Source organism: Sinocyclocheilus grahami, unplaced genomic scaffold, assembly GCF_001515645.1.
Source record: "Sinocyclocheilus grahami isolate Dianchi unplaced genomic scaffold, SAMN03320097.WGS_v1.1 scaffold393.1, whole genome shotgun sequence".
Classification (NCBI taxonomy): Eukaryota; Metazoa; Chordata; class Actinopteri; order Cypriniformes; family Cyprinidae; genus Sinocyclocheilus; species Sinocyclocheilus grahami.
In genome coordinates, this window is record NW_015505572.1 from 168,703 (window position 1) to 195,728 (window position 27,026).

A 27,026-nucleotide genomic window follows, 5' to 3' on the forward strand; every position below is an offset into this window, starting at 1 on the left:
CCAGGTTAATTTTTCTCCGCAATAAAATGTGCAAATAATGTCCGCCGTCGATCCCATTTTCAATAGTGCACGTCAAATCACTATTTTTATCTGATGCTATTTTATTTGTAATCAATATTCCCGAAGCTTGAGTTCAAAAGTATGGACACTTTCGGATGGATCTGGATGTAGATTGTGAATGTGAAGAGATGCTGCTGTTACTGAAGTGAGCACTAGAGGTCAGGCTGGACTCTCAGAGCTTCTGAAGCTGACCTGCTTACCATATGGGCCTTTACAACACAGTCTGACCTGAACTAAACCAGCAAACCTCCCTTCTGGGAGCTCTGACGCATCTCCACATACCATCACACTGACTTTATCAGCATCAGCAGACGCTCGGCTCGTAAAGTTCAGATCTCGCACTGATAGCGCCAATGAACGGAGAAATATTTACACCAAGTTTATAATGCGTTCACGGCATGCTGGAATTAAAGCGTGTCTCCCAATAAAAACACTTCATGTCTTTGTCAAACTGCTAGTTTTAAATCACGTAAAAACAACCAAAAGGGCAGCAGTTTGAAATAAGTTAGATATCCATCTCTACACATTTGATTGTTTATTATAAACAGATTCTGGCTGTCAGTACAGCAGTCCAACGGCTAAATAGCCGATAAAAACGCTATACACCACACAGCAACAGCAATATCGCAATTAACCTTAGCTGACACATTAGAGGAAGGATGATGGTCTTTAATGCTGTGCTCTATATTTTCATGGCCGTTTATTTCTCTTAATATTCCTATTATAAAAATAACGAGTTAATAATTAATGAATTATATTAACTCTTTCCCCGCCAGCACTTTTTAAAAAAAGTTGCCAGCCACTGCCAGCGATTTTGATGATTTTCACTAAAATTTGATGGCCTCCAGAATATTTAGCTGTATGAATATTTGAATATGCAATACACCAAAATAAAGATCCGTTTTATTCTAGCTTAAAGCATTCTTTAAATTTTTTTATCAACACTTGAATATAGGCAGGTTTCATAAAAATGCATAATTTTGAGCAAAAAGGTGAGAAAATCACATTTTTATCAAAAACTACATCTGGGTAATATTCAGTACGATTATCAAAGCATAAATCCAGTAAATCGCATCACCTCCAAAGCTTGCACAGACAATATACTACTTCCCGGATCAACATTTTACTCCGTAACATTATGCAGTTTTCATTTATATGCTGCCATTGCTGATGATCGCATTATTTTTCATAAGCATCAGTTTACATAAAAGATCGCTCGTTTCTCCGTCCTGTTCACGTGTGGTTTTGTTCGGGAGGTTTTGTACTCGTTCAGAAGATGTGTAATAGCGCCCCCTAGTGTATAACAGGGAAAACACGAAAAGCCGTACAAACTCATCTTTGGCGGGGAAGCGTCGTCTTCTAAAAGACGAGATAACTCGTCAATGGCGGGGAAGGAGTTAATAACGATTTCTAATAATATGTGCATTTATAAATATCACAACATTTTATATAAAAATATCCGTAAAATAATACATTCATATATTATAGTTTTATATATATATATATATATATATATATATATATTGCGTCATGGTTTATATTATATAACACTGTAAATTGAAAATTTTACATAATAAATTATACTTAATATATAAAATAACTATAATACATTTATAACATTCAATATATATATATATATATTCTAAATATTTAAAAATGATATTGTATATGTGCAGTATATATATATATATATATATATATATATATATATATATTTATAATAATGCATACGTATATATTAACTACATTCACAATTATCAGAATCATAATTACTTAATATTTTACATAATATCCTTAATAGTTTGTACATATAGATAGATTGATAGATAATTATATAATATAAATATATTATTTTAAATATAATTTCTTTACATTTTATATAAAAATATAATGCTTTTATCCAATCCGCTCGCACACCTTGCCTTGTGAGACAAATGTACTTGCACAAGAGCTCTTGTTAGGCTATATATTGAACCCCCTCGTATTGACTGGTAAAACAAGTGAAAAAGCGCTTGAGCGTTTGATATGCACTCAGGACGATAGCGAGAGCTGGGCTTGTTACTCCTGATTGGTTTTTACAAAACTCTCGAAGTCAAATCCTGGAAACACTTTGGCTGAGAGGCTCTGTTAGGAGGGGCGGCGGGTAACTTTTGTTCTGGTTGACTCTTGCAGGTCACGCAAACACCACCACCCGCCCAACAGCCACTCGGGCCAAGTAACTCTTCCCCTGTAAGCTGTACTCCTCCCTCTCGCAATCCCATCTTCCCCCCGTAATCCTTGGCATTGACCAGCTCTGCCCCCCCACCCTCAAGTTCAAGTTCAACTGCCTGTGACATCATGTCTCGTTGCTGTGGGCAACCAGACAGTCGGGACGTGACTTCTCAGTTTAGGGGCCGTGCTTCAACTTTGCCTCTCTTTTCTCCGTTCCTGTCTCACATTTCCGCAGTTCTTTTCTCGTGTTTCTGACTGGGAATGGCACGGGGCTGAGAGCGCTTCCCCCGTACGGATATACAGGGTTCAAACACTTAAAGACAGACTTAAAAATGTTTGAATGTCACTACATTAGATGAGCCTGTATCTGTGTCTCAAACACCGCAGGATCTTTCTCTTCACTAATGCCACTTTTACTCGGCGTCGTCTAGGTGGTTTTTACAATTACTAGTGCACTTTCTCAAAATAAAATGAAAAAACCTTTTCTCTTCCCCAACACTGTCTCAGTGTCTTTTGACAAAACTGGTCTTTTGGTGATTTTGACAATTATTAATGTCCTTTCTCAAAATAAAACGTATTTATAGGATCTTTCCTTTCATTAACGTCATTTTTGCTTTGCGTCTTCTGACAAAACTAGCATTTTGGCGATTATTACAATGATTAGTTCACCTTCTCATTGCACATTTTCTTGGAATAAAATAAATAAATAATCCACTAACAATTCACAAACACCAAGTGTTACAAACCTTCTGTCTTCATTTTCAGCTCTAGTTCTGTTGATTTATGACTGAAAACCTAAGTTGTTTTTGTGTAATATTTTGTTTGAAAATAATTTTTCCCTTCAAAATACATGTCACTTGCTTTGATATTTTGTTATCTAATGTATAACATTTTAAAGTATAACTGAAGTGTCCAAATGTCTTTTGGGGACACATGAACGCTCAAGTGCAAGTTCACTGATACCCTCAGGAAACATGTCTTTAAATCAAATGACACTGAATTATAATTAATAAGGCACTTACTCAATGCACATTTTATTAAACAAACAAACAATACATATTTTTCTATTCCCACTGCCTCTTGTTATTCGAATCATTGGATAACACTGAAGGAAAAAATAAATTAAAATAATAAATTAATCAAATTAGTTATAATTTATTCTTTTTATTAATGTTTGTATTGTATCGGATTACAAATATCAATGCATTTTCTCAGTGCACGTTTTCCTAACAATAACAAATAAAAAAATACTAATAAAATAAATATTTCACTGCTGTCGTGCAATAATTATTACAACAGTAACAATTTACTTTCATTACTACCTCACTGCCTCTTGCATTGGTTGTTTATCAATTAATTACAATTATTAATTCTCAATGCAGTTTTTTTTAACAATACAAATTTGTAAAAATGTTTTACTGTTGTTGTGTAATAATAACACGATCTTTTTTGAATGCTTGTATTACAATGAATTACAACTAATTCATTTCTCAAAGCACATTTTGAAAATAAAAACAACTGAATAATTAAGTGCAACTGCAAATAACGAATCTTCGCAAAACGTTTGCTTATGATAACTTGCTGCTAATTTGCACACTCAAGCAGTTTCTCTCTGAGAGGACTAAAACAAAAAGTTCTTTATCTGCCTTTTAAAATTTAGAATAAAATGTGCCAAATGCGAAGTCACTGACAGGAGAGAAGACAAAAAAAAAACAGGAGTCACCAGCAGAGGGTGATAGCGAGTCGAGAAATTAGTTAAAGAAGGTAGAAATGAGGAACGGTTAAGCAGAAAGAGAGGGAAATAAATGGTCAAATCCAGAGAGGCCGACCAGCAGAGGGAGGAGGTGAGAGCGGGTGAGTTAGCGGCTTCAGATGGTCACCATGTGTTGAGGAGCAGGGAGCCGCCCCGGGGCGGGTGTGCTTTACACATTAATGACTAAAGTGTACTGGGTGATGGAGGAGGCCGCACATTCGCAACGCTCAAATCAACTACACCACGCCGATCAGCTCCAGTTATCGCAGACCCGCTCCAGATGGGCCCGACACCGCAGAACAGAGAGCATCATGGGAAACGAGGAAAGTCAGGAGGGGAGCAGCAGCCTAACGTGTTAAGATGCATGATTTTAAACACTCAAAGGTTAGTTTTGAATATGACCGAGTAAGAATCACCTGCGTCTGCTGGGGTATGTTCAGAAAGTTGTTGTCCCGTGATCCGATGCTGACAAACCTGTTGGGAGCTGTGGAGCCTGGCGTGGAGTATGCTGAGGGAGAGAAAGAAACATTTCATTTCTTTTCTTTTTTGAATCACCCTGTACACTCTTAAACATAAAGGTGCTTCACGATGCCATAGAAGAACCTTTTTGTCTAAATGGTTCCATAAAGAACCTTTAACATCTGAAGAACCTTTCTGTTTCACAAAAGCTTCTTTGTGGTGAAAGAAGGTTCTTCAGATTATAAAAAGGTAAGAAAGAGATGGTTCTTTAAAGAACCTTTGACTGAATGGTTCTTTGTGGAACCAAAAATGGTTCTTCTATGGCATCGCTTGAAGAACCTTTTGAAGCACCTTTATTTTTAAGAGTGTATTAAAACAAATTTTAGTTAATGTGATCTATTTGAAAAGATCGATTGATTCTGCAAAGGCAAACCTTCAGATATATTGTGCAAATTTCATCAGATATATAGTGGAAACTGAAACTTTTCTGTACTGAATTGACTTGTTGGCAAACAACAAACTTGCAAAATCGTTTAGTTATTAAAACAAATTTTAGTCAATGTGATCTATTTGAAAAGATCGATTGATTCTGCAAAGGCAAACCTTCAGATATATTGTGCAAATTTCATCAGATATATAGTGGAAACTGAAACTTTTCTGTACTGAATTGACTTGTTGGCAAACAACAAACAAAAGCAATGTAAGAATGTATCATTAAAGATACACTGACTGTTCTTGGTTCACACGGTTGAAGATCAATAGATTAAAAAGGTGTTTGAATCTGCAAATCGGTTTGAAGTCATTATCAAATTTAGGGCAGTTTTTGTTTGGATTCAGATTTATGTGATGGACTCCATGGTGAAGCTGTTCATCAAATATAGAGATCTAACATAAATCAGTATGTGTGTAAAAACATGGAGAAATCAAACACAAAGAGCCGCACTCGTTCTACAGTTTGCTGTTAGCGCTTTCATCAGCAAACATTCAAAAAGGCAACAAAGAGAAGTCGCTTTGTTCATGACATTCTACATTAATGCTGATAACTTCTTAATTAATATAGAATTGAATTCTATATTATATAGGATATGTACAATATTAATGGAAACATTTAAACCTGTGACTACAGATTTAAATTCTACATTCATGTAAATAAATTCTATTTTAATACAGAATTCTATATTACTAATACATAAACGCTAATATTGATACACCTATGATCACAGAATTGAATTTTACAATAATATATAATTGAATTATATAAAATATAAATGCCAATATATGAACTCCTGTGATTGCAGAACTGAATTCTACATGATTGCAAACAAATTCTATATTAACATACAATTGAATTCTATATTATAAATATATAATATATAAACACTAATATATAATAGACTGTAATTTCAGAACTGAATTCTACATGAATGCAAATAAACTCTATATTAACAGAATTTAATTCTATACTACTGGACTGTGTTTCTATAAACCTTTGACTGTGGTTTGCAACCATAATATACCTACAGTTAAATTATAGAACTGGCAGAAGAAATCTGTTCATTGTTATTAATTATTTACCGACTGTTTGCTCCTTGTTGTTGTTGTTGTTGTTATGGCCATTATATAAAAAACTATGAGTTACAAGAGGCCATGTGTATTTTTTTTAATGGCTAAGGGGGGTTTCAGGTTTTCATTTGTTTTGTATCTTTCCCCCGAACAACCCCCATTAACCATGGTAAACTCATAATACATGACCTCTAAATGCGTAATGCTGTAACAAAACAAAAAAACCCTCTCTTTTAATTTGTGATCAGGTTTGTTAAGTGCATTCTGGAGAATCTGCAACATATAAACACATAAAAAGACACACACAAACAACATAAAATACAATGAAAGAAAACACAATGAAAAGGAACGAAAAACTGAAATAAGAAACATGATAGAAAAGAGGAAAAAGTGCTCCGTCCAGTGCCCCGTCTGTGGTGAGTGAATATTTTACAGTATGTCTGATTATCCACCCCGATACGCCACCTCCTTTCTGAACGGCCCAAATTTGGCTCATGTACTGGACGAACTGACCTTTAGACCAGCACTGGAGCTCAACTATCACATTTTCACAGGCCAAAAGCTAACTAGCAATGTGAACGTAACCAAAACAAACTCAAATGAAACCAACGTAAAATTACAAAGCATGGGTTTCTGGATGTTGCATTCGGGAGTGTAAAGGCCCTTTCACATCAGGGCTGCAATGCAATTTGACCAGCACAAACCAACCTGGACCAGAATATGAATTCAAGAGGGTCAAAGCTGGTCTTTTCAGTTTGGTAGATACAGATTCTTCCATCTTGTTTTGATTTTAGTGCCTGAACTGCCACACAATAATGAGGTCAAGAGATTTGTACAATAATAGCTGCATTTTGAAAACGGTTTCAACTAAAATGCTTTTTTAAGTAGTTTGGAGTCCACTTTAACTGCCCTAAATTTGCACCCTTGAATACAGAGCCCCCAAGAGGACATGGTCATGGAAAAAAATATGAGATGGGAGGAAAAATTATTTTTCAAAGATTCTGCAAAACTTCGCATTCGCTTGCAAGACGTTTGCATTCTCTTACAAAAGTACTACATTCCCCCATGATATTTTGTTTACTTGCAAAACTTTTGCATTCTCCCAAGAAATTTTGAATTTGCTTACAAAACATTTGCGTTAACTTGCAAAAGTACTGTGTTTTTCCCCGAAACTCTTTGTGTTCACTTGCAAATCTTTTGCGTTCCCTTTCAAAAGTATTGCATTCCCCCCAAAAAACTTTACATTCGCTTGCAAAGTAAAGCATTAGCTTTACTTAGTATTGCGTTCTCTCGAGAAACTTTGTGTTCGCTTGAAAAACGTCTGCGTTCCCTTGCAAAGGTACAGTATTGCGTTCTCTTGCAAAAGTATCATATTGTTGATAGTATCGCGTTCCCCCGAGAAACTTTGTGTTCACTCGCCAAACATTTGCATTAGCTTGAAAAAAGTATTGCGATCCCCTGAGAAATTCTGTTCACTCGTGAAAGTATTATTCCCCCGAGAAACTTTGCATTCACTTACGAAACTTTTGAGTTCTCTTACAAAAGTATTGCGATCCCCTGAGAAATTTTGTGTTCACTTACAAAACTTTTGCATTCTCTTGCAAAATATTTTTGCAAGAGAACAAAAAGTTTGCATGTTTTGTGAACAAATGCAATTTTTTCAGAGGAACAAAAATGTTTCGCCAGTAAACGTAAAAACACTGAAAAATTATTTTTCCTCCCATCTCAACTACTCCACAGCCCCCCCCCCACCCCCATCACCACATCCCTTTATGGGCTCCGTACTTTAGTGACATTTTGATGGCTGTTAAACAGTTAAACCACTAAAACTGCTGCCTCAAAACTAGGATAATATAAAAATAACGAGAGAAAAAAAATTGTAAGAACTAGTTCTGACCCACCAGTTGGCAAAAATTACGAATAATGGGCATTTCATGTTAACTTAAGGAACACAAACTAAATGGCAAAAAGTGGTCCAGCTGTGGCTAGACGACTGGGGATCTTTATAGGGTTTGGTGGAATGGGGGGTCGGGTCACTTACACGGAGATGTGGGTGAGGTGAGTCCACCATCGGGGGGCGTGCTGCTGGATTTAGAGTCTGGCATTGGGAGGGGCACTGGACGCGCCACAGGGGGGGGTGGAGGCAGCAAGAAGGAGCCCGGCATTTTGCTCTGGCCGCTCCCGTTCGGCTGCAGACGACACAAACAGGGTGAGGAGTACGGACACGACCGACACCCCGCAAATGGAAAAAAACAACGCAGGCTAGCTCCGAAAAAAGGTATGGGGGGTGGTTGGTAGTGGAGAGTGTTGAGAGGGAAACAACCAAAAGGATGAATGTCTTTTGTTTATGAAGGGGGGTGTTTGTATTTGTTTGTGTGCATGTTTGTGTGTTGACTTCACCACAGGCACAGACAGGAGCAGTGGAGGAGCTGGAAAAAAATAAAATGAAGGACTAGGCAGAAGGTGAAGAAGAAGAAGAAATGGACGCACTAATGGTGAGGTGAGTTTTGGTCCATGGAATGATGTCAAATCAAAACCAGGGCGCAAAAAAAACCAAGCCACGTTCACGACGCTAAAAAAATGTCACAAGAACTGAGGAGGGGATGCGCGCTACGCTGAAATGCACAGAGGTCGTCAGCTGTTGCGCAGATGGGTTTTATCGTGGAAGTGGACAGAGAAGGAGAGATTAACTCAAGATCGGCTAGACAAGCACAAGATACATAACAGTGACCAATCAGTCGGCCTCAAAGACAAGGAACGCACACATTTGTTTGTATCGGAAAAGACAGGAGGAGCTTGTTTCGTGTTTTAAGAAATGCAAACAAAAGTAATACAGCTGATAATGTTATTTGCACATCGAACAAAAAAAAAAACCTTTTTTAGGAATCATTAAATAATCTAATTTTAAAATCCAAATTTTTTTTTTCTTCCAGTGGTTAGGACTTGGATTCAGGTCTGTAGTAATTATAGATAAATAATAAAAAAACAATAAAAGTGAATTGAATGTTAGTACTGTAAATTAGGGCTGCATGATATATCGTTTCAGCATCGACATCACGATGTGCGCATTCACGATAGTCACATCGTAGGATGTGCGATGTTTAGTATACTGACCGTTACATTTATACTGATCGTTTTCTTCGCTCACCAGACGTGACATCTGTCGTGTCGCGCCGTCCCGCGCTGCAGCTGAAGTCTGTTTACACTGGACGCGACAAAGCGACCTTTGCAAATCATCTGAACTGTGTGTCACTGTCGGGGATTTGTCGTGTTGCCCCCATCCAGTGTAGACAGCATCACTGATTATAATGGGTTCTATAGTATTTTGGCGTGCTGCGCCGCTTGCGTCCAGTGTAGACACAGTGAGAGCTGCGCAGATGCACGTGAACTCTGAATTCTGTTCACTTCCGCGTGCGTCTATTAATGACACATATGCGCAAAATTATGTCAAAATGCATGTCTCTGCAAGTATCCTTGTAAACACAGTTGCTTATGGCTTAGGTGAAGGTAAACAATTGTGAAAGAAAATGGATGTGTGAGAAAATTTTGTAGCTTTAGATTTATTTATACAGTGAAGACTATGCAGTGTTATTTTACATTTGATTATTCAATTTCTGTACCTGCATACTGTTAGACTTACCTGAAAAATGTAAAGCACTGTTCATTTGTATTTTTGTTCTCTTTATCTATGCTTGTAATTTGTTTATTGTCTATGCTGATTTACTCACCTACAAAATCACCCCAATCATTGATTTTTTTCCCCCAAATAGAGCTATTCAAGTCATCTGGTGATTTTTTTTTTCATAACGCAATATAAAACAAAATATCACAATGTGAGTTTTTTCCAATATCGTGCAGCCCTACTGTAAATGTGTGCTAAATATGCGTGTGTGTGTGTGTGTGTGTGTGTGTTTACAAAGATTAGAGACAAAGCTGTTCCAAGAACAGAGCTAAATCAAAACCTCCCTTGGCAGATCCTACAAGACATCCTCGTAGGTAAAAATTATTCAGAAATATATGAATCGTTATATAATCAAATTTTTGAAATCCAAAAAATGCTAAACTTTTATTGGTTAGGGTTTCGGTTAAGCTTTTACTAATTATAGTTAGCTTTATATTAAATAATGTGTGCCTCAATTTATAAAGTATTACAAAAACGCCATTTGGAAAACTATTCAAAAATAAAAATAATGATAATATATATGTATATATATATATATATATATATATACATATATATTATCATTATTTTGTAAAATAAATACATAAATTATAGATTTATGTACAACATTTAAAATATATAGCCTATTATATCTATATTTCTCTCTTCCTGTGTTCTTTCATTCTCACGCTCTCTTATAATCTCTCAAACTCAAAATTGTCCAGACAAACACCAACATGCTCTCAGAGTTAAAAAAAGGCTCTTAATTCTGGTTATGTTATCATAATATTTCATCATGGATGATGTAATAATTTTTATTACAAATTGCCAACAGAGCCCCCAAACTCTAACATGGACGACTATGCCAATCAACCATAAATGTGAAAGATAGACTGATTGCTTCCACTTGAACATGAGTTCCAGATTTTGTACTTTAGACAACCTGCTTCTTTGTTTATTAAACTGAATGAAAGCACAGATAAACAAATAAAACAAGGGGATAAATCCTAAAACGAGGATTTAAAGTATGTGCAATGAGGAATAAAAATGCAATGTCGATACATTTTTGTATCAGCACAACCCTAATGTGAACAAACTGCAGTAGTTGATAAATCATGACGTGCTCTCATTTGCATGAAGAATAACATTATGCTCATCTCCCGACCAGCGAGTGGAGGGGTCTTGTCTCCTCCAGACAAGCAGGGCCCCCAGCTGCCTGGGACAGTCTGCCAACTTCCAGAGCCTCCCTGTAACCCAGACGCGGGCGCTGCGCTCCCAGCCAAAGCCCTGCTTTTCACCCTCTCTGCCACGCAGACTGCTATTCCCTCCGTTTCTTTCGCGCTTTCATCATCCACCCTTTAATCCCATTAGGGAATGGGATGGAGCCAAGGCTTCAAGAAGGAGGCAAATGGCACCACAAACTACCACCATCAAAGACCCCCTCCCACCAGGAGTGACTCCACAACAACAGCTCTAAACACAACTGCTACACACAACACAGGACCACACAAGAGCCATCGCATAACATCACCAGCAATTCATCTGAACATATAACGCGAAAACACAACTGATCCTGTCTATCCGTCCGTCTATCTATCTATCTATCTATCTATCTATCTATCTATCTATCTATCTATCTATCTATCTATCTATCTATCTGTCTATCTCTCTATCCATCTATCTATCTATCTATCGTCTATCCCTCTGTCCATCTATCTATCTACCTATCTATATATCTGTCTATCCCTCTGTCTATCTATCTATCTGTCTATCCCTCTGTCCATCTATCTATCTATCCCTCTGTCCATCCATCCATCCATCTATCTATCTATCTATCTATCTATCTATCTATCTATCTGTCTATCCCTCTGTCCATCTATCTGTCTATCCCTCTGTCCATCTATCTATCTACCTATCTATATATCTGTCTATCCCTCTGTCTATCTATCTATCTGTCTATCCCTCTGTCCATCTATCTATCTATCCCTCTGTCCATCCATCCATCCATCTATCTATCTATCTGTCATCCATCCATCCATCTATCGTACCCGTCTGTCCGTCCGTCCGTCTGTCTGTCTGTCTGTCTGTCTGTCTATCTATCTATATCTATCTATCCTACCCATCTGTCCATCCGTCTGCCTGTCTGGCTGTCTATCTATCTATCTATCTATCTATCTATCTATCTATCTATCTAGTAGGGATGTAACGATTAAACGCGAACCGGTTGAAAATCGATTCAAATATGTGACGATTCAAATCGGTTGAGATGCTAAACAAATCTCGATACAATTAGGGGTAGGAGTTTATATGAATGTATGTCTGAGGGGAACTTACTGTCTTTAGAAAAGTGTAGATGGTATTTTTTCTTTTCATCTTGCCTCTGTATAACGCATATTAAAGTTCATAAGTGCAGCGCTGCTTTGTTTACAGCGGAAACCAAGGAAATGCTTTAAGCGCCACCTGCTGGCAGAGAGTGAATCTGTGTCTCATTCAGCTCGTCTGCTGTTTCTGTTTCATACAGATATTTTTATGTATAGTTTCACAAAACTGAAGTCACACCATTCTGTTTTTGCTTCAAATTTCGAAATTATACAATCTAATATAGATTAAAAACTGCTCATGTTGCATGTATGCAGCATCTTTGTTTGGATCAGGATTAAAATGCAGGTTGCCTCTAATTTTAAATGGAAAGAGCACAGACAAAGCCTTAGTTTGTTTATATGAAGAGATTTATTAAAAAATTTCAATTTAGTTTTGTTATTTACATTATATTTAAATTTAGTCATTTAGCAGATGCTTTTATCCAAAGCGACTTACAAATGAGGACAATAGAAGCAATCAAAACCAACAAAAAAAGAAATAATATGCAAGTGCTATATTAGTATATTATTATAGTGTTATATTTCAATTTCACAAAGAAATGTGCAGCATTTTGTCCAAGCAATAATAAAAGGACACATTTAATTTATAATTTGTCTTAAAAAATTGTGAATCGAATCGTGAAATCAAAATCGTGAATCGAATCGAATCGTGAGTTGAGTGAATCGTTACATCCCTACTATCCATCTATCTTCTATGTCTATTTATCACTGTCTGTCGTTCATCCATCCATCCATCCGTTTGTCTGTCAGTGGAGCTGGTTATCATAGTTTTGTAAGTTTTAAATAGCTCTCTGAAGAGAAAGAATTAATAATGGGTAAATTAGTATGTATTCATCTACAAAACCATCTACAAAAAAAGTACATCTACAAATGCCACTGATTTGATGACAAGATTTGTGATGTCTAATTTTGGCACATTTATAATGTTTTCCTTCTTTTCCATCTTAATTGATAATAGATGATAAAATACTTCAGAACATCTTTGAAAATGCAGTTTTCTAATCCTGTGAGTCTTGCATTAAAGGAGAGTGGATATGTACTTTGATCACTGCTGCACAGCATTTAAAACAACATCTTACAAGCTCACGTGCATCTGGGCAGTAAAACGACGCCTCTAGCGGAGGGAGAATGAAGTCGGGAAATGGAGAGACCAATCACCAACCAATCACATTGACAGACAGACAGACAAAAAGACAAATCAGCCTCGGTACAGAGGAGAAAGGGGTGGGGGGGGTAGAATGGCGAACGCCTTCACCCGACCCGACCGTGGCGTAAACACGACCTTGCCTCTCCCCGAACGTCACCACATCCGAACCCACCAGGGGGCGTGAGGGAGCAGAACAGGAAGGGGAAGGATGTGGGAGGTGGGGTGGGGGGGCTCTGAGATCTCACCTGGTCTTACACCTGCCAGCATAGGCAGCGGGTGATGGGTGAACGGCATGCGTGCAGACCTCGTATGGCCGGACAGAGCGCTGAAATCGAATTTCCCCGACTTCTTAAGAGAACCAGGCGACGAGAGTCCTGGTAAAAATGGGATCAACAAAATGGCAGAACAGAGATGTGGATTTAATCAAACAGGGTTTTTGCTTCTTGATCTTCACCTAAAAAAAATTATCTTATCCATATCAGCTTCTAAAATATGACAAATTTGCTGATAATAATACTTAAAATGATCTTTTAATCTACAGATAAGATACTGCTAGGGTTTTTTGTTTGCTGTGAAGTATAGAAAAGCCAATCACACTGCAAAAAAATAATTATTAATCAGTATTTTGTCCCATTTTCCAGTAAAAACATCTTTAACCAGATAAAAAAGTATTTGCCAATGAGTTAGAAAAATACACTTAAATAAAAAGAAAAATAAATGTATTTTTTTAACCCCAATGTCAAATTGCTTTATCTTAAGAATGCAAAAAATATATATTAAGTATAAACTTCACTAAATGCACACACAAAAAAAGTTTCATTCATCCAATTAAAAAATTTGAATTAATGATTCACATCTATATTTTTTAACTGGAGCCAATGAAAAATAAATAACTTGCCCTTAGATAGAATGAAACCATTTTTTCAGTGTAAATAAGATGTTGACTCAAGTAAATGCATCTTGTTTTAAGGATGTTAATATAATTATACTGGAAAACAAGGTGAAACACTGCTTAAGAACTGTGTTTTTGCAGTGCTGACAGGTCCAGGGTGCGAGCTTTGCTTTGAAGCAGTGGAGTGCAGGAAAGAGTGGGATAGGGGTCGGGACAGGGCCGGGAAGGGTCTCTATTAGGGCTGCATGATATTGGAAAAAGCTCACATTGCGATATTTGTTTTTTCTGCAATATATATTGGGATATAAAAAAATCAGATGACTTAAATAGTTCTATTTGGAAGAAAAAAAAATCAATGATTGGGGTGATTTTTGTAGGCGAGTAAATCAGCATAGGAAATACAAGCATAGATAAATAACAGAACAAAGATACAAATGAAATAAGCAGTGCTTTATATTTTTCAGGTAAGTCTAACAGTATTCAGGTACAGAAAATTGAATAATCAAATGTAAAATAACACTGCATAGTCTTCACTGTATAAATCTAATAAATCTGTGTTAAAGCTACAAAAGTGATTTTTCTTTGTGTTTTGTTGTTTGATTAACGTTCATGACAGAGAAAGCAACAGGAACATTAAACTACTGTGAACCAATATACTGTTACACATCCATTTTCTTTCTCAATTGTTTACCTTCACCTAAGCCATAAGCAACTGCGTTTACAAGGATACTTGCAGAGCACAGTATTTCAGGCACAGATAGACGCAGAAGTGAACAGAATTCAGTGTTCACATGCATCAGCGTGGCTCTCACCGTGTCTACACCGGACGCAAGCGGCGCAACAAAATACAATAGAACCCATTATAATCAGTGATGCTGTGTGACTGACTACACTGGATTGTGTGCGACACGACAAATCCCCGACAGTAAACTGATGCCTCATTCTATTTGACGTACTGACACAAAGTTCAAATGATGGGCAACAGTTGCTTTGTCGCGTCCAGTGTAGACAGACTTTGGGGCCGTTCACATGTCGCACCTAAAAATGCATGGAAAACACCAATCGCACCGCTTTCTCCTACTTTCCAAAGCGCTCGGGAGCTTGCGCTTTCATGGCGTCTGCCGTTGCTAAACAACCGTGACCTGCACTCTCCGCGACGACGCGGAAGTGTCAACAAAGGATAAATGGATTTCCAGCACTGAAAACCGCTTGCAGTAGCTCTGCTACTAAATGTATTTAAAATGGGTATCTCTGTACAACTGTCGCATCCGGTGTAGACACAGTGTCTGTGTGTGAGCAAAGAAAACAATCAGTATAAATATTACAATCAGTAGCCTATACTAAACATTGCACATGTGACTATCGCGGATGCGCACATCGCAATATAGATGCTGAAATGATATATCGTGCAGCCATAGTCTCTGTGCAGCTGTAAGTGGAAAAATAGATGCCAAGACAGCAGATCCCATAAAAACTCATGTCAGTCTGTCTGTCTGTCACTTTCAAATCACCAAATCTTAAAGGAAAGAGCACAGTGTCAAAGCATGAATGTCAGGATGTTGCCTCTATTTCTGTTTTTACAGTGACGTTTTCAAGGACACTAAAAAAAAAAAAAAAAAAACTACTAGTGATATATCAATACATACACTACCTCCAAATCTTTTGGGGTCAGTACATTTTTCAATGTTCATAGTGTCTCTTATGCTCACCAAGGCTGCATTTATTTGATACAGTAAAACAGTAATATTGTTAAATATTTTTAGAATATAAAATAACTGTTTTCTATTTGAATATATTTTAAGATGCAATTTATTTCTGTGATGCAAAGCTGAATTTTCAGCATCATTACTCCAGTCTTCAGTGTCACATGAGCCTACAGAAATCAATGTAACATGCTTATTTGATGCTCAATAAACATTTCTGATTATTATCAATGCTGAAAACAGATTTGCTGCTTAATATTTTTCTGGAAACAAAATAGAAAATATATATGAAAAAACTGCATTTGGAATAGATTTTTTAACAACATTATAAATGTATTTAGTGTCACTTTTGATCAATTTAATTGAATCTTGCTTTTTAAAAGTATTAATTCTTCAATCTTACTGACCATAAACCTTTGAAAGGTAGTGTATAAATTGATTAATGTGCCTTATTTTAGTGCTAAATTTCCTTGTTTCTCTTCCAAAATCGCAATATTTATATATATAGTAGTATAAAATGTTTTAGAATTTTAATATTGTTAACATTTTATGTGCATCCCACTTACTTTAACAACAACAACAACAACAAAAACATACAAATACAAGTATTATTACAACCATTGGTAACCTTAACAGATTATTAGTAGCCTTAATAGATTATTAATGGGTAGCTTAATACACTGAACAAAATTATAAACGCAACACTTTTGTTTTTGTCCCCATTTTTCATGAGCTGAACTCAAAGATCTAAGACTTTTTCTATGTACACAAAAGGCCTATTTCTCTCAAATATTGCTCACAAATCTGTCTAAATCTGTGTTAGTGAGCACTTCTCCTTTGCCGAGATAATCCATCCACCTCACAGGTGTGGCATATCAAGATACTGATTAGACAGCATGATTATTGCACGTGGATGAATTATCTCGGCAAAGGAGAAGTGCTCACTAACACAGATTTAGACAGATTTGTGAACAATATTTGAGAGAAATAGGCCTTTTGTGTACATAAAAAAAGTCTTAGATCTTTGATTTCAGCTCATAAAAAATGGGGGCAAAAACAAAAGTGTTGCGTTTATAATTTTGTTCAGTATAGATATCAGCATTAGCATATTAACCCTACTGGTTCTCCACTACCCATTTAAAAAAAAAAGTCCAAAAGCATTAAAAAAAAAGAAATCAAATCCACAACAAAATACTTCTGCCAATATTTAAGAGGTGAAAAACAGATCACAATCTACAATTTAAATATAAAAGCAAGAATAAACAAAAATCTCTTCATTTCCAGATGAGTTTGCTTACATTTGTTTGAAACGATGGGTTTATCGGCACTACATCTCTTTAACAAGTTTCTACTAGTCAGCAAAGTTGTTCAGTTTACAGATCACAAGCCAATTAATAAAACATACTATACAAACACTTGAGCAAAAACGAACTAAATAAAGTCTGCTAAAACCAAACATCATAGAGTAAACGCATTTAGTTGAATAACTTGTCTGGTGTATGTGAATGTGTGTTCAGATTGACTCCAAATTTCAACATACTCAAGCGACTGCATTACTAATGCCAACCGAACAGGACGACACGTCTTCACAAACCAAATGCAAATGAGTAAATAAACGTAAATGCAAGCTGTGTACAGACTCTGACATACAGACACTCTTAAACTTCACCTGGGGAACTAAATCAGAGGCTTTCACTTGACTTTTCAGCGCCGAGGGAAAAAGTCAAACATAAGCGCTTCTGTTCCAGCGGCAGGTCTGAACGCTCATGCCAAAAACAGGAGGACAGGCAGGAAGCGTGATGTGAGAATGATGAGGGAAATGAAAGCAGAAAGTATACGATGGTTTGGTCTTCTCGTATATAACGCTGCATTAATGTGTCGTCCTGATCCTAGAAATGTCAAACTGAGGCCGCAGGGCTGCTAGCTTCAGCTGTCCTGAGTTTGGCAGAGACGCTAGGGCTGAATATACGCCGTGCTCACACAGTGACCATGAAACACGGCCAAACATGTCAGGACTCGGGAAGGAAAGGAAAAGGAGTTTACCATCAAATCCTGTGGCTAGTTTTGGGGGAAACAATTATCCTAAGTGGTTATTTTCAAAACCCAATTTAAGATGTTAAAGAGCCGCGTGTGGAAGCCACACACACACATATATAACACATACATAAAAATGTGTATAAATAATATTAATAATACTGTAAATATTATAATATAATAATTTAATATTCTTAACATTATAAGATAAGTAATGTTGTGGCTATATAAATATATGCATCTCTGTAAGGTGCTGAAAATCGCCGCTAAAACACCTTCAGAGTTGCTGCTGACAGTTTCCATGATCTTGCACATTAGCCTGTGTATTTGTGTGTGGTAAAATCATGGGTTATGTGTTATTTCTCTGTGTCTTGTGCCAGCCCCGACGCTCTGGCAGACTGGCAGCCAATCAAACGCTCCTGTGACCTTCCAGACTCGCCATGCTAACAAGCTGGCCACCAATCAAACCTTGACCTGTCAAAAAATGCCATATATAACGCTCTTCACACGACACACACGCTCTTAAACAGACACACACATTTACCATCCAACCATCAGAAAGCCCCTCTACAGACACACGCAGAAAGTCACAAATCCAAGTACAAATCACTTCTGCCATGAACTTACAGTAATAATACACATGGGTTCCCAAGCCCTTTGCCTAATGATTTTTTTTGATTGATGCCAATTAAATAGTTTAAAGCATTTTAAAAAATCATTGTAGATTTACTATGGAAATTGTGGCTTTTTCAGTTGATTGATTTTTAAAAATATTTTTTTCTTTAATTTACACACACACAAAAAAACAATTACTTGCCATTTAAATATTTTCAAGAAAAAACAAATAACAAAGAAAAAAACAAGCTATATTTAAAAACAGACATTTATATGATTTCTCTGGTCAACAAATTTACCGAAAATAATTTAATCACTTTACACTCAAAAAGAACATTTCCTTGCCAATTAATATTTTGAAAAAACTTATATTTATGATGGATGCTTTCATTAGTCTCTTAATCGATCGGTTTTTAAAAATAATTTGTCATTTTACACTCAAAAAGACCAATTGCTTGCCAAATGAATATAAAAAAAAACTTATCAAAGATGACTGACAATTAGCATACAGTTTGGATTGGCGGTACAGTTCTGTTCTGGGCAAGAACTCCCTGCGCATCCATGCAGCCTAGCATAGATAAGAGCAGGGAGAGCAGCAATAACCCCCTTAGGGTAAACAGAACAGAACCAACATAAATGTATTGCGGATATCATTCATGCTCAATAATTTAATGTAAACATTTTAGAAATGAGTCTGATTCAATGGGGAATCATAAGGCAGAATCCTGACTGACGAGAGGAGGAGCTGGGGATGGAGGAGGGTAATTAGCTATTGAGCAATGTGAAAGCTGCTGATAATATTGAAGGGCCTTATATATGGGTGCTGTGATAGATGTCACATCCCTATAGGTAGATGTGGATCAGCTGAGAGTCAGCTGATGCCAGATTAACTAACGTGACCTGCCAGAACTAATGCTACGCTTGATAATTCAATTAGAAACTTTCATTAAACAATCTTTTTTTTATTATTAATTGCAGTCTTTTTACACTCAAAAAGACACATTTCTTGCAAAATGAATATCTATTTTAAAAAGTTATAATTACAATGGAAATATTTTTTAAATTAATTTCAGTCATTTTACAATCAAAAAGACCAATTAGTTGCCAATTAAATATTTTTAAAAAGTCATATTCACAATGTAAACTTTCATTACTTTTTCAAATCAACACATTTTTAGAAATAATTTGTCATTTTACACTCAGAAAGACGAATTACTTGCCAATTAAATATTTTAAACCATTCAATAAAAGTATTAAACTAATTCAAAGTCTCTGCCTAACTCATCTAAACCTCACATTTTTCATACATTTCTTGGTTTCCCATGCATGTGGGAACCCCGTTCGCTGTCTGACCCTCTCAACATCAACAAAACCGTCACAAACAGATGTTTACAGACAAAGTGGCACAGTCCAACAAGGTGAAAGAGAGTGCAGGAGAATGAAAAATAGGCGGGATGATATCTGTGTCGGCCCAGGGCGAGAGAAAGCAATGGGGACGTATGAATGAAGCGGCTGCCGGTGTACGCCGGGCGACACCAGATTTAATGATAAATGACACCGTCACCTTGCAGCATTGCCAGAGCCTCGTTCAGGTAGTGAATCACCTTTGGAGCGTAGCGTGGTTCACACTCTCACACACTCACATGCGCTCGGAGCGCCACCACCGCCTTCATTGGCATAACAGATGTCTTCTGTAACCCAGTAGCTCCCAACGCTGTCGACACATGGAGGAGCCATCTGGACCAGAGCTCTGGTGCTCCACAGACTGTGTGTGTGTGTGTGTGTGTGTGTGTTTCGAGTGTTTAGGGGTGGGGTGGGTGTAAATATGTGTGTGTGTTGTGTATTCCCATGACATCAGGAGCACCTGAGCATGCTGCCATTTTTTTGGTGGGATTTACCCATGTTTCCCTAGATTAAGATCTGTGCGACTGTGTGTTGATCATGACGAGGGCGGCAGTGAATGTGATTAGATGTAGGTGGACCCTCAGGCCAGAAACATACCCTGTGCAAGTACACAAGTTGCCGTTGTACATACACAGCATGCATTCTTACATTACTGTCGCTATTCTTGCGTAATCTATTTTGGCATACTCGAGGGGCTGATAGAGTTACCTTCAAATGTCTGTGCCATTACAGTCAATGTGAAACGCCCGGTCTGATGGATTTCAGAGCGAAACAGGATATTCAGCGACAAAACAAATGTAAGCGAGTCCTTTTTGATCCAGTGGTAATTGATTGGACAGTGAAACATTGTATTGTCTCTGTATGACAAAATAATAATAATAATAATAATAATAATACTTTTATAAAAACAATACATTTAAATAAATGCATAAATCTAATAAATAATAAATGTATAAAATATACATATCATATAATATATACAAATATGTAATAAATATAGTAATATAAAATGAAAATAATATAGAATATATTATAGAATACAATAAAATAAATGTACATAAAATATAAATATTACTACTAACAACAACATTTTCACATACAGTGAATGCATAAAATAATACAACAAATTTTAAATACACCATTACTAAATGTTTTCCTCATTATTATTAATATTCATCTTACATTATATTATTTTATATGATACATGTTTATATTTTTTATATTATATTATATGTAATATGTATATATTACCTTATATATAATAGAATATATTATAACTATAAAATACAAAATATAAAATGTATATAAAATATATTGTATAATAATAATAATAATAATAATAATAAATCATCATCATCATTATTATTTAAAATTAAATAAATACATTTAATGAAATATAAATGGTATAGCAATAGTAATAATATATAGTAATAATACAATTTATTGTAAAATAATATTATAAAATTAATGCATACAGTATATACAGTACATATTATATTCAAATTAGTGCTGTTAAATAATTAATCTTGATTAATAGTATCCAAAATAAAAGTTTTTGTTTACATAATATATGTGTGCGTACTGTGTATAATCGTTTGACAGCACTAATTCAAATATATATACATGTTTAATTAATGTTTAAAGTGATCATGTCAACTGTTAAACTAACTTTAACTTGCGCAGCAAGATTCTCTTAAAGCATTGCTGTGCTGTGACAACAGTTGAGCTAAAAGAGAAAACTGACCATAGAGTAAGAGACGTATTTGTGGTGTCATGTTATGAATTGCGTTCAAACAATTTGTGGATCGCAATGAGGCGTGAAACCGAGCTTGTGTTTGCATTCACATACTTGTGTAGAGTATATTTGAGACGTTACAGCGTATACACGCTTGAGATCTCATAGGAGCGCTGAATAAACAGCTGAGATATTGCTTATAGCATATAAACCCCTTTATGCACACACACACTAATTACAATAAATCCTGCATGGAAAAGAAACAAACAAAAACGCTAAGTAAATATCTGGAAAGGCCTGCTGCTGTACGCAACACAATAGCCACGTTTGTAAGTGTTCATGTTTGGGAATGCTGTGGAAATCAGGATTTGGACTTCTGCTCCATAGGGATCCTATATCACAATCTAACACAAACAATGAATGTACGGAGAGACTTCTGATGCACAAAACAAAATGAAAGCACATTCACAGGCCACAAAACACCCGCCACCTCCGAGCACCGGGAAAAACAGCAAATCAGAGAGAAGAGCTGAAGTGTGTGATGCAGCAGAGAAGTTGAAAGACAGACAGAGATAAGAGACACATTTTAGTACACTTGTGTGCATTATAATATGAAGGTAATGTGGTCTAACCATGGTAAGGAAACTGCACGCCATCGTTTTCGTGTTTTATCTTCCTCTCCTGCATACTGGCCAAATGGTGTTGCACTGAAAAACGCAAACAGGGGAAAATAATTTTGTTAATAATGACAGAGAAGGGGAGAGATTGAGATAAATTAGAGAGATGGGGGAAATTTGGGACCACTGTTGAATCATTATCAATACATCATCACTATACACACTTAAAAAAACATCACATGCATGAGGTCAAAGACAGTATTGCTCACTATCTCCCAGAATCAACCCATTCTAAGTGCACCAAAACAGTAGAGGTGAAAAACACACATGTCCCAAAAAGCGTCCAATCAGCAGCTAAACTATGAGGGTGGGGCAGAATATCAAATGAGCATTGGCTGCGTCAAAATTCACATACTATACATACTAAGTACTTATAAAAATGAGCGAGTCACAACTGGCATACCACCCATGTTAAGCAGTATGCAAGTGAAAAATGAGTGTTAATTCAATACTATCCATACTCATGGATACTAAAGTACTAAAACGAGTGTTAAAGTTTATATTCTATGCATACTTAGTATGCAAGCTAAAAATCAGTGTCAATTTGCATACTATTCATATTAAGTGGTGCACAAGATAAGTGTCACAATTCACATACCATCCATACAAAGTAGTATGTAAGCTAACAAGTGTCACAATTTGCATACTATCTATATTAAGTAGTATGCAAGCTAAAAGGAGTGTCACAATTTATATATTATTCACTATTAATAATAATAGTTTAAGTAGTATGCGAGCTAAAAGTGAGTGTCAATCTGAATACTATCCAACTTTGGTAGTATGCAAGCTAAAAACAAATGTCAGTTTGCATACTATCTATAAGTATGCAAGCTAAAAATGAGTGTTACAAAGCACATACTATCCATATATAGTATGCAGTACAAAAACGAGTGTCTATTTGTATACTACCCATACTAAGAAGTATGCGATCTAAAAGTATATGTATTTCAAATACTAGTACAGTGAAAATAGTTTATCATAGGTGTCTAGATTGTATATATCAGTATGCATATTCAATTTTTGAAGTGTGCATTTCTGAAAGCTTTCTCAGATTGATTTTGTCCACAAATATGCAAAATAGGGTGCAGCCAATGCATTTTGGGTGTCAAATCCAACATGGCAGAGTTTTGATTTTGTGGCGTAAGCACAGGATAATTTTTAACTATTCATTGCTTTGATTTATTGAGGGAATGGTGCATGTTTAAGGGTCTGGGCCCGGTTGCATGAAAGTCCTTAAGTAATTTGACTTAGGGGTATCCCTGAGGGGGAAAAAAATCCCTGAGGTAAGGGATTTCGTTAGGAGTGTTGCAAAAAACGTCTTAACTGTCACCCTTACCTAAGTGTTTATACTAAGTGTTTCACGGTAGTTTCTGGCAACATACGGCAATGGGCGCCACGGTTACTATAGTTACTACATCTCACAATAAACAGATATGTATACATATCTATGACAATAAACATAACATAATGAAATACAAACCTAACCAACTAAAACACAGACAAACATTAAATAAACATGAGCGCTGCCCGTTTCTGCGCCTCCTGCTGACCAATAATGGAAAATTTACCAAATGTGAAAATGAACCCATGTTTTGATGCTGCAAACACGCAGAGTTGTAAATGTGAACAGGTGGATCGACAAGATAATGCATTATAAAAATCTAAACAACTAAGACGAATTATATTTATATTGTTATTTAATTAATGTAATAATAATTGATGAATAATAATTGTTTAAATTGATATCATAATTGATACAAAATTTACATAAAACTTGTTGTTTTGTGAAAACCATGCTTTTTACAGTCATTTTACAGTTTAATATGTTACCATAGTCATTGCCCTACTGCGCTCATATGATATTTTATTTGTGCAGGTCTTAAAAAATTTCTTAATACTGAGTTTAAGATGAGTTAAGGGAGCTCTTTTGGTCCCTTAAATTTATTAAGGTGAAATTGTTACTAAGGACTTTGTAGCAACACTTAAGGGAACACTTAAATAATTAAGGGGAATACTTAATGGAAGCCTTAAGGTTCCTTAAGTTGACCCTTAGGTTTTTTTTCTATCAACCCAAGTTTCACCAAGGGCTCCTTTAAACTTATATCTAAGGGATTTCTTAGCATAAGGGCTTTCATGCAACCGAGCCCTGGTGTGAGGATACAGGTCATGTGACAGCAGCTCTGCTCAAGTTAAAATGAATTTCACCACCACATTCTGCCCATGCAACACAACAACAAAGCTGCCTTTTCACACTTACAAAAAAAGATACCATGGTAACAATAGTTTCCACAAAAATGACTCCAGTTATGTGGTAACTTTGGATTTTCTATCACCATCATCAAAAAAGCTTGCACTGCTTGAATTAAGTCCAAACCCATTTGCTTTTGGCAGACAATATGGTTACCATCGTAAATATTTCTAATGGACAGTCAAAATATAAAAAAGAAAGAAACTGATACAGAATAATACAAATAAAGGTCTTAATTAATAAAAATCAGCACTATAAAGAGGAAAGAAGAAGATTTAAAGTAAAACTACTCAAAAAGTATGTTGATATTGTAAAACGGTCTGGTTTATATGATAAAATGCAATAAAAAACTACATCTGTGAAAATATTACAAAGAAAATAATTTCATTTCCATCTCTTTCATATCTATTTGAAGTTGATAAACTGTTCAATTGCTATTAATATCAGTGCAATCTACACCATAAATATAGGAAATATCTAATCAAACTTGTATTCTTTAGTGCTTACGGCCTTTTATAAATAACATTTCAGTGTAAACTATAAATTATTACATATAAAATGTTTCTTTAACCCTAATTCTGTGAAGCTCATCACCTGCACGCATGAATTAAGAATGATTTGAAGTGCTCTTAAGATTTGAATTTAGCTGAGCCCCAAACAAACCCAACTAACAGATCAATTAACATGCACATGATTCTAGCTATCCGATCGCAAGACTATCCAATGTTTGTCCCCGTCTTATTTATTCTCGTAGTCTACTGAGGTATGAGAAGATGGTGGGCATGCACAGAGGAGAAGACAGAGAAAGAGGGCAGCAAAAGAGAGAGATTCATGGGTTGATGGATAAAAGGAAGGAAAAGTCTGGCCCTTCACACAGCCCTTGTGTCCACTTATTCAGTGCATAAATGACTCAAACATGAGTCCCAATTGGATCTGATTATAGATTCAGAGGTAAGTCAGAGTAGGCGACATATTTCATTTGACAAAAAAAACAAAAAACCAAGGCTTCGAGAGACAATCGTGCAGCATGTTTAACATTAAACGTCTATCCCTCAAAGTCTCTTTGTCAGCACAAGTATGGCGTCTACTCTGACTACTCTATGTAAACTTTGATTGGTGCAGCTCAATATAAACAAATATTTTTTTTCATCAGCAGTGGTCTAGATGAGTGGAGGTCAAGCAGAGCATGTGAAGAGCCAGAGGGCTGCTGGGTAAAGCGGCCGTACCTGCATCAACATCATTGGGCCAGCCGCTGGGCTGGGACACTCCCGGGGCAGGAGAACGGCCCGAATAGAAGACTTCGTCCACGGGGCTCTCCATCTCACTGTCATCAATGGATTTACGCTTGTTGGAGCTGAAAGAGAAATGAAAGAGAGAAGATGAGGGGGGATTTTTTTGGAAGGTTTGGACATCTGGAAGGTTTGCATGTTGTTGTATTGTGAAACCTCTGAAAATTCCTGAATAGTAATGAAGCAACATCCTTTAGATTAACATTAGTTACATCTAAAGATTTTTAATTTGCATTTAAAGGTTTCTTGACCTCAAAAATGGGAATGTTTCAAAGGAATAGTTCACCTAAAAAAATGAACATTTGCTGAATATTTACTCACACCCAAGCCAAGATCTAGATGAGTTTGTTTCTTAATCAGAACAGATTTGGAGAAATGTAGCATTACATCACTTGCTCAGCAATGGATCCTCTGCAGTGAATGGGTGCCGTCAGAATGACAGCTGATAAAAAACATCACAATAATCCACACCACTCCAGTTCATCAGTTAATGTCTTGCAGAGCATCCATTGGTGAGCATGTGATATAATGCTACATTTCTCCAAATCTGTTCTGATGAAGAAACAAACTCATCTACATCTTGGATGATCCGAGGGTGAGTACATTTTCAGTAAATTTAAATTTTTAGGTGAAGAATTGCTTTAAATGCAAATTATTACACTATAAAAACATTACAACAGAAATTTGTCAGCTTAAAAACAGTCCACTAAAATCATCACTGTTTCAAGAGCACAGGTTATCTTAGCAGAATGAGACATTAGATGAGCAAAGACAGCAGAGCAAGACAGCAGAGCTTGAAGTGTGGAGTACCTCCGCGGGAGACTGGCATACAACTCCATCTCAGTCCTGCAGCGTTTGAAACATGAGAGAAGGGACAGGAGAAGAGAAAGATAAAGAGACAAAAATGACAGCAATCAAACAGATAAAGGTGAAAGTCAGAGAAAAGAGTAGGATAGGGTGACCATACGTGCCATTTTCCCAGGACTCGTCCTGGCCAGGATTTCTATATTGCCTAAAATATCTAGGTTTTGGCTTTGTTTGCGTGTGCAGACCGATCTGTGTATGACATCAAAATACCTCGAGAGCATTTTGAAAGCATAAGGAACCGTCTGTATGGTATTTTGATGTCATACACCGATCGGTCTGCACATGCAAACAAAGCCAAAACCTAGATATTTTAGGCAATATAGAAAT

At 36.3% G+C, this 27,026-nt stretch overlaps 1 protein-coding gene across 1 annotated transcript in view; it reads right to left on the bottom strand.

Annotated features, from left to right (window-relative positions):
* Nucleotides 1-3,782: 3,782 nt before the first annotated feature.
* LOC107550229 (nuclear factor 1 X-type-like) overlaps nt 3,783-27,026 on the bottom strand; it is a 113,305-nt gene continuing 90,061 nt past the window's right edge. The window contains exons 6-11 of the mRNA XM_016231469.1: nt 25,770-25,897; nt 22,251-22,325; nt 13,408-13,609; nt 10,942-11,063; nt 8,088-8,384; nt 3,783-4,532 (exon numbers count right to left, since the gene is read on the bottom strand). Of these exons, the coding sequence (XP_016086955.1) occupies nt 4,372-4,532; nt 8,088-8,384; nt 10,942-11,063; nt 13,408-13,609; nt 22,251-22,325; nt 25,770-25,897 (985 nt within the window). The 3' untranslated portion in view covers nt 3,783-4,371. The remainder of the gene's footprint in view (nt 4,533-8,087; nt 8,385-10,941; nt 11,064-13,407; nt 13,610-22,250; nt 22,326-25,769; nt 25,898-27,026) is intronic.